Raw genomic sequence first — 7,500 nt, forward strand, 5'->3', positions numbered from 1 at the left:
CAATCAACACATTGCAATGGTAGCATGGAGTAGTTTGTGAATAGCTCTCCACCGGTAGAAAGGTTCCACCTGTGGGGGATGGTGTCACATGTGGTACTGAATCAAGAGCAATTGTCAATCGAGAAACTGAGATCATAGGATGAGAGGTAATCAAAGGAGCAGAGAAGATTATCAATGCAACTTCGGTGAATGAACATGGATTGGACTGATGTTAGCTGTGGGTATAGGCATGAGGCAAGGACAGGTGAACAATTTAAAAAGGTACCTAAATAAACTCACGTGTCCAAGAGACTGTACATGAAAGGGATAGATCGGGGAAGGCAGAATGCTGGTTGCATCTTAATGTGTGCGTTTGTTGACATCTGAATCATTCAGCATTTCTTTTTGTCCTGAAGAGAATGTGGGTGGCACTTTTTCCATCGGTAACTCTTTAGTGCCCATCCAGAGCTGTCAGGTAAGATTCAACCACTGTGTGGACAATGAGTCACATATTCCAGACTCGGTGAAGCGGCTTAATACAATCTGCTTTAAGGCCAGTAATTGAACCAGGTAGGTTTTATCAAATACCTATTGGACTGGGATCAAATGACGACTTCATCCCGCAGGTTAAATCATTACTTAGGTGTAAGCTGCGTTGTTAACATAGTGCCACCTATAGGTCAGGGTGGTATGTAGCTGGGGTGCTGGTGACGAAACTCAAAAGACAGGGGGATCTTTAATGTCCACAGCTCAATGTCTGACCTCTAGGAATGGAGAGCGCTCTGTCCATGAAAGATAAATCCGACAACTCGTAGTCGGGTTGGGAATCAAACCTGGACTTGGTTCAAAAGGCAGGTGCACGCACTACCTGTTTGCCATGTTGTGGCCTGTTAATCCTCCTGGGATTAGCTCTGTTTCCACAAGTTTTGAATCCAAATCTTGAACACTCCCACCTTCCAGCCAGATTTGAACTTCCATCCTCTGGATTATGCTGGTCCAGTCCAATCATTTTGATCTTCACTCCCTTGAAGCCTCACCTATGTGTTATATTTTTCTGGCACTTCTTTCAGTGTGTATTTAATAATGTTGAACAGAAACTAGAATAAGCTCAGGGAAGAGGGGAGGGGTGGAAGTGAGGTTATGTGCCTGATAAAGATAAGGGGATGGAATCATCAAAACGTTGATAGAGGTATGCTAACCACCTTGGGAAGCAAGAAGCTGACTTCATGAGCAAGATGAGTTATTCCTTCTACTGATAAGAATAAAGAACAGGAGAAATAAAGAACGCTGTGCCGTTGGCTCTCTCGATACACAGAACAAAATAATTTTTTGCGTTTTCCAAACACATTGCAGGATAAGAGCATTATATTTGGAAATGATGTTTGAAGGTGTTGACAAGTTATGATTGAATTTTAATAAAGCATTAGCAATCAAAATCGATCATCAGAAAGTGTGTGTCAATAATGGGACAAGTTGCTCATGGTTTTTTTTTTTTTTTCCTTCAAACTGCAGTTGTTAAAAAAATTTAAATAAAAGAAGAAGAAAATAAGAACTAAAAAAGCATTGTTTCATGGTGGTTGAAAACATTTCAAAAATACAAGCTGAAGAGGTACCTGCGGTACGGCGTGGTCCTGTGTGCACACTTTGGCGGTGCGGTCCTGATGAACAAAGTACTTGGCTGCAGGATCTCCAAGTCTTTGCATTTGTGCCGAAACTGTTGTGGTACTTGGAACTGGTGAAGTCAAACTGTTCCTGCATATAGTGAAGGAATGAGGGGTTGGGGGGGGGGGGGATTATGTTGGTGTTCTAAACCCTAAACCTTTTTTTTGTTTTTAACCCTAACAAAACCATAAATTTGTGTGCTCCTGTGTTCGTCATGCTCCATTCTCAAGTGTCCCTGCTGTCATACCGTTGGAACCATTATATTAAAGATCCAAGTCCTGCTTCTTATTCTTCTATCATGGAAAGACAGGCTTTTAAAACAGGTATTTTATTTAAACAGACAATTTTTGTCAAAGTAAATTGATTATCAGCTTTCCAACAGTGCTATTATTAGGGTACCCACTTAAATGGACTGGGTAACTGTTTTTCTTCTGTTTATTATTATTTCTTCCGCTGGCAATTTGCGGGCTTTTTCTCTTTAAAAATCATTTTCTCAGGAACGGTAAGACCGATCGACACAAAATTTTCACCATAGTATGTATCTTTTTTGATAGCATCCTTAATTGATAATTATGACGTCATAGGTCATGTGGTATGGGTGTCGTCTTGAAAAAAACTGATAAACTTTGGACCTCTGTATCTCTGAAACCGTGCAATGGAAAATTTTTTCGCCTCATACATTGTTATGAGCTCCCAATGGGGAAGAGGGGTGATTTTTCGTGACATCATCGGTGAAGTGGTATCCTGGTGAAAATTCAAGTAGAATGCTGCATGGGAAAAAAAATCTGAAATTTGAGCGTCATCGACACAAAAATTCACCGTAGAAAAAAAAAATTCTTGCGACGTCATCGGTGACTTGGTTCGGCAGCCATCTTGTTTTGAACATTAAAAAAAATCTCCAGAACGGCTGAACAGATTGAGGCGAAACTTTACACACACATTCCCCATGACATCCTTTCACAAGTTTGTTAATTTCTTATTGATAGGTCACATGGTTTGGCAGCCATCTTGAATTTACCATAAAACCTTCAAACATCTCCAGAATGGCCGGTCAGATCAAGGGGAAACTTCAGACGTATTGCACAGGGGTAGTGAATTTAAGTTTGCAAATGAATAATTGAGAGGTCACATGGTTTGGCAGCCATGTTGGATTCAAGAATAATATTAAATAATATTTTTCTCTGGAATCAGATAACCTATCGAAGCGAAACTTGGCAACTGTAATGTACTCCCATGCCTGAATCTTCTTCTTCTTCTTCTTCTTCTTCTTCTTCTTCTTCTTCTTCTTCTTCTTCTTCTTCTTCCGGCTGCTCCCGTAAGGGGTCGCCACAGCGGATCATCCGTTATGATCCGCATAATGATTTGGCACAGGTTTTACGCCGGATGCCCTTCCTGATGCAACCCTGGTCGCCTCTTACGACACAGGGATATGGTACACCTATTCTAACCAGGGCATACACCGGGCCCAGTACACTGGTACTCACTTCGCCGACATTGGAAGGATGACAGGCTGAGTCAACCTCCTGGTGTGTATTAAGTCAAGCGGCCAACAGGGCTTGAACTCTGGACCTTTTGGATCCCAAGCCGCTACCCTAACCACTACGTCAACACCAGGCTACTCCCATGCCTGCATATACGGTAAAAATTATGTCACACGTCACATGGTTTGGCAGCCATCTTGGATAGAAAAACGCACCTTATCCGATTAACATGAAACGTCACACACGTGTTCCAGTACACCATTGGAGGCAGAATTTAAATTTATGTCATAGGTCACATGGTTCGTCAGCCATCTTGAATTTAAAATTAATAAATTTTAAAAACCTTCTCCAGACAGCTGGACAGATTGAGGCAAGAATTCACACACACTTTCCAAAAGACATCCTTTCACAAGTTTGTTAATTTCTAATTAATAGGTCACATTGTTTGGTGGCCATATTGAATTTACCCTAAAACCTTCAAACACCTCCAGAACGGCTGGTCATATCAATGGGAAACTTCACATATGTATTGCACACGAGTAGAGAATATAAGTTTGTTAATTTCTAATTGATAGGTCACATGGTTTGGCAGCCATGTTGGATTCAAGAATTATATTAAATAATGTTTTCTCTGGAACCACATAGCCAATCGAAGCAAAAAATGGCAACTATAATGTACCCCCATGCCTGCAAATACCTTAAAAATTATGAAGTCAACATGGTTTGGAGGCCATCTTGGATAGAAAAGCGCACTTTGTCCGATCAACACGAAACTTAACAAGCAGACTCCACTTTCACATTAGAGGGAGAATTTAAATTTATGTTGTAATAGGTCACATGGTACGGCAGCCATATTGGATGGAAAATTAATAACTTTAAAAGTCTTCTTCTCTGAAATGGCTGAACAGATCGAGGCGAAACTCCACATGTATGACCGCCTTTCCATGACGAATAAAAAGTTCTCCCCCGCTTTTGATGTATGATGCATCATTTGGCAGCCATATTGGATTGAAGGGAAAATATTAATTAATGTTTACTCTGGAACTACTGTATCAATAAAAGTGAAACTTCAGTTTTATGATGGAACAGTCATGTAAAATGAAGGGTTTAAATTTCAACTCGATCGGCCCCATGGTTTGGCAGCCATGTTGGATTGAAGGGGAAATATTAAGTAATATTTACTCTGGAACCGCTGTGTCAATATATGTGAAACTTCAAATTTATTATCGAGCCGACATGTGAAACATAGGTTTAAAATTTCAACCTGATCGGCCATGCGGTTTGACAGCCAGAATTATTTAATTATTTGAATCTGAGAACTTTTACATTTTTTTTTTCCCAGAAGGCTCACTTGGCTGCACCTGCATGCGTTTGATGGTACAGGAATAGCAATTCAATTGATATTGACAATGTCTCCAGGAAAAAGGGCTAACTGCATACGGAATAAATAGATTGAACACTTTGTGCTACCTGGTTCGTAACGCGTCAGTCCCACGCTGCATCAAAGCAGGCCTGTATTTGTATCACGATTAAATAATGTTTTCTCTGGAACCACTTATCCTATCGAAGCAAAACTTTGCAACTATCATCTACAGAAAGTGTCATGTTGTATCAAAGGCGGACGTCTGGGTACCCGGTCATCACTGCCAGCAGTTATAAAGTGGCAGTTCTAGTTGTTATTATTATTATTATTATTATTATTATTATTATTATTATTATCATACGACAGCAGGAATCCTTCAGAATAAAACGTGACAGACCTCCAGAAAGAGAGAGTAAGTGACTTTGTGATTATATCTGTTCAGCAGCTAATGAAACAGTTATAGACCATTCAGGTTCTAATGAAGCAAAGTGGTCACAACCCAATACAACCAATTTCAATCATTTAGCCACAGGGGACCAAGCCAAAGGATATTTTGAATTAAAAAAAAAAAATCACCATTATCTCTACTGTTGACATTGTAGAACTAATGTGTCGATATACAGGGTGGGCCAAAAAAAAGAAAAAACTACCAGATTTCAAAATTCAATAAAAATCAAATGAACTCTCTGAGTGTGAAACAAAAATCGAATAACTGAGGAATCTTTCAAGTTTATTTCCATCAATACAGATTTTCAAAATGCCTTCCATTGTTCTGAGCACACATGCAAATATGTGCAGCACAGTTGCTGATTACATCCTGCAGCATCTCCATTTGAATGGCCTCCAAGGTCACCAGATCTTTCCCATTTAGATCTTTTTTTTCTATGGGGGGTACCTTAAAAAGCCTTTCAGAAGCCAAGAACAATTAGCGATTTGAAGAATTTTTGATTACAGCCATCGCCAATATTGGGCATGAGACGCTGCAGGTTGTAATCAGCAACTGTTCTGCGTGTATTCGATTCTTTTCACTCATATCAGAGTTCTTAATTATTTTTTTGTTTATTTAATTTGGAAATGTGGTACATTTTTTTTTGGCCCATCCTGTATAATAACCTCCTACCACCCACCAGCCATTTGAAAGATGCGAACAACAAAGCCAGCCTATTTCCCTACCCCCTCTCTTGAGAAATAAGCCAATCATGTGTACACCAGTGTGATGTACCAGCAAGGCTCTTCCAACTCTTCCACATTTCTGAATTCCAGACTGGAAGAATCCTGCACAAACAAAGATGCATAAACAGGGGAAATAACAAAGACTAACACACACGTTTGAGTGTGCCAATTACAAGGTGCAGATCAGCACTCACAAGCCAATGATCCAACGATATAGGGAGGGAGAGGGGGAGAAGATAAAAACAAAGCTAATGACCTTATATTTAAATCAAGGTAATTTCAAACAAAAGGTAAAATCTAATGGGTAAAGTAAATGTTTAAATTTGATGAGTATGGAACACAAGATCAAAAAGCTTTCAATCTTTATCAAATATGGAGCATTTCAAACTTTTAAATACCGACAGTTTTGTTTTGATAAAGGAATACTTGAACTAACAGTTATTACAAGATAAAACCGATTCACTAACAGCAGCACGAGACCAGCGCTTTGATAAAAAAAAAAAAACTTGACACGTACCATGGTCCCGGCAGTGGTATCCCATTGCAGAACTTAATTGCACACTTGCAAATCAGCTGGCATCAATTTGACTTGTTCAAAATAACCCGAAAACAAAACCATACCTATAAATTGTTCATCTCAACATATTTGTTCATCAAGTCTGAATAAGTACGGTAAGAAGAATGACAAACAAACCAAAGGGATGTTCATTATTAATGCGCAATATATGCTTTCATGTTTTGGGTAAAATGCTGTGACAGGAAAAGACTCATTTTGTGGCCAAAAGGTTTCCATCATCTTCAACCTTTACAAACAATGCATGCCAAGGTCATTAGAAGTGTTAAGCAATGAATGCTTCATGCTCCCAAATGCAAAAAAAAACAAACAAACAAAAAAAAAAACTTATGCACCTTCCCAGCAACATCAGTTAAGGCCACACTAAGCCGCCGACCAGTCTCCGGGAGAGGCACTTCTTGCGTACCTGAAGGCAAATGTTGATCTGTGAGGGGTGGAGTGGACTCTGCTCCTTCCCAGGTGCAGATGATTCCCAAGAGTCTGAGGATGTAAAGCACAGCCTCAAGGTCAGCAAATCTGGAGGTTTGATTTTAATCCCAAATAGATAAATTGCACACCTGGCATGTCCCTCTTTGCACGAATATATATATACATACATATATATATATATATATATATATATATATATATATATATATATATATATATATATATATATGTATATATGTATATATGTATATATATATATATATATATATATATATATATATATATGTATATATATATATATATATATATGTATATATATATATATATATATGTATATATATATATATATATATATATATATATATATATATATATATATATATATATATATATATATATATATATATATATATATATATATATATATTGTTGTGGTTACCAAATTCGCAAACCACCATTCAGGTCCCTTAGGTGAGGTATCTCGGTAAGTATATGTGTAGTTAGGCCCAAACCCGTTGTCTAGTGGGAATACATGTCATTCATGCGTGCTGCGACTCTTCAGGATAGCCGTTTTTCTTTTACTATCTTTATTTTGGACCAACCGCCATTGTTACCACCGCCAACCGCGTCTCACCAGTCATCACAACATCAACCACCCACCGTGGCGCCGCTTCACCACAACAGCCACGACCTTTCCCGTCACACCTCGCAACCGTCGCATCGCCACCGTTCTTGCGCCGCTTGTGGGTACCGGTATTGGACTCGTGCAGGGCGCGCGCCGAACAGCGTGTACAAAACCACGGATTTTCCGCTCCAAAAACGGATCAAAAACGACACAC

At 39.0% G+C, this 7,500-nt stretch overlaps 2 protein-coding genes across 2 annotated transcripts in view; one reads left to right on the forward strand and one right to left on the reverse strand.

Annotated features, from left to right (window-relative positions):
* Nucleotides 1-1,532, forward strand: part of MTRR (5-methyltetrahydrofolate-homocysteine methyltransferase reductase) — an 88,084-nt gene extending 86,552 nt beyond the window's left edge. The window contains exon 15 of the mRNA XM_085878443.1: nucleotides 1-1,532. This exon is cut by the window's left edge and continues 168 nt beyond it. The gene's annotated coding sequence lies outside the window, so the exon portion shown is untranslated.
* Nucleotides 1-7,500, reverse strand: part of LOC147028224 (band 4.1-like protein 5) — a 108,439-nt gene that overhangs the window by 1,163 nt on the left and 99,776 nt on the right. Inside the window, exons 17-19 of the mRNA XM_085878450.1 lie at nucleotides 6,639-6,712; nucleotides 5,708-5,760; nucleotides 1,593-1,731 (exon numbers count right to left, since the gene is read on the reverse strand). Coding sequence (XP_085734576.1) covers nucleotides 1,593-1,731; nucleotides 5,708-5,760; nucleotides 6,639-6,712 — 266 coding nt within the window. The remainder of the gene's footprint in view (nucleotides 1-1,592; nucleotides 1,732-5,707; nucleotides 5,761-6,638; nucleotides 6,713-7,500) is intronic.

This window comes from Eptatretus burgeri, chromosome 4 (assembly GCF_056783735.1).
Source record: "Eptatretus burgeri isolate ZD-2024b chromosome 4, Ebu_testis_v1, whole genome shotgun sequence".
Taxonomy (NCBI): domain Eukaryota; kingdom Metazoa; phylum Chordata; class Myxini; order Myxiniformes; family Myxinidae; genus Eptatretus; species Eptatretus burgeri.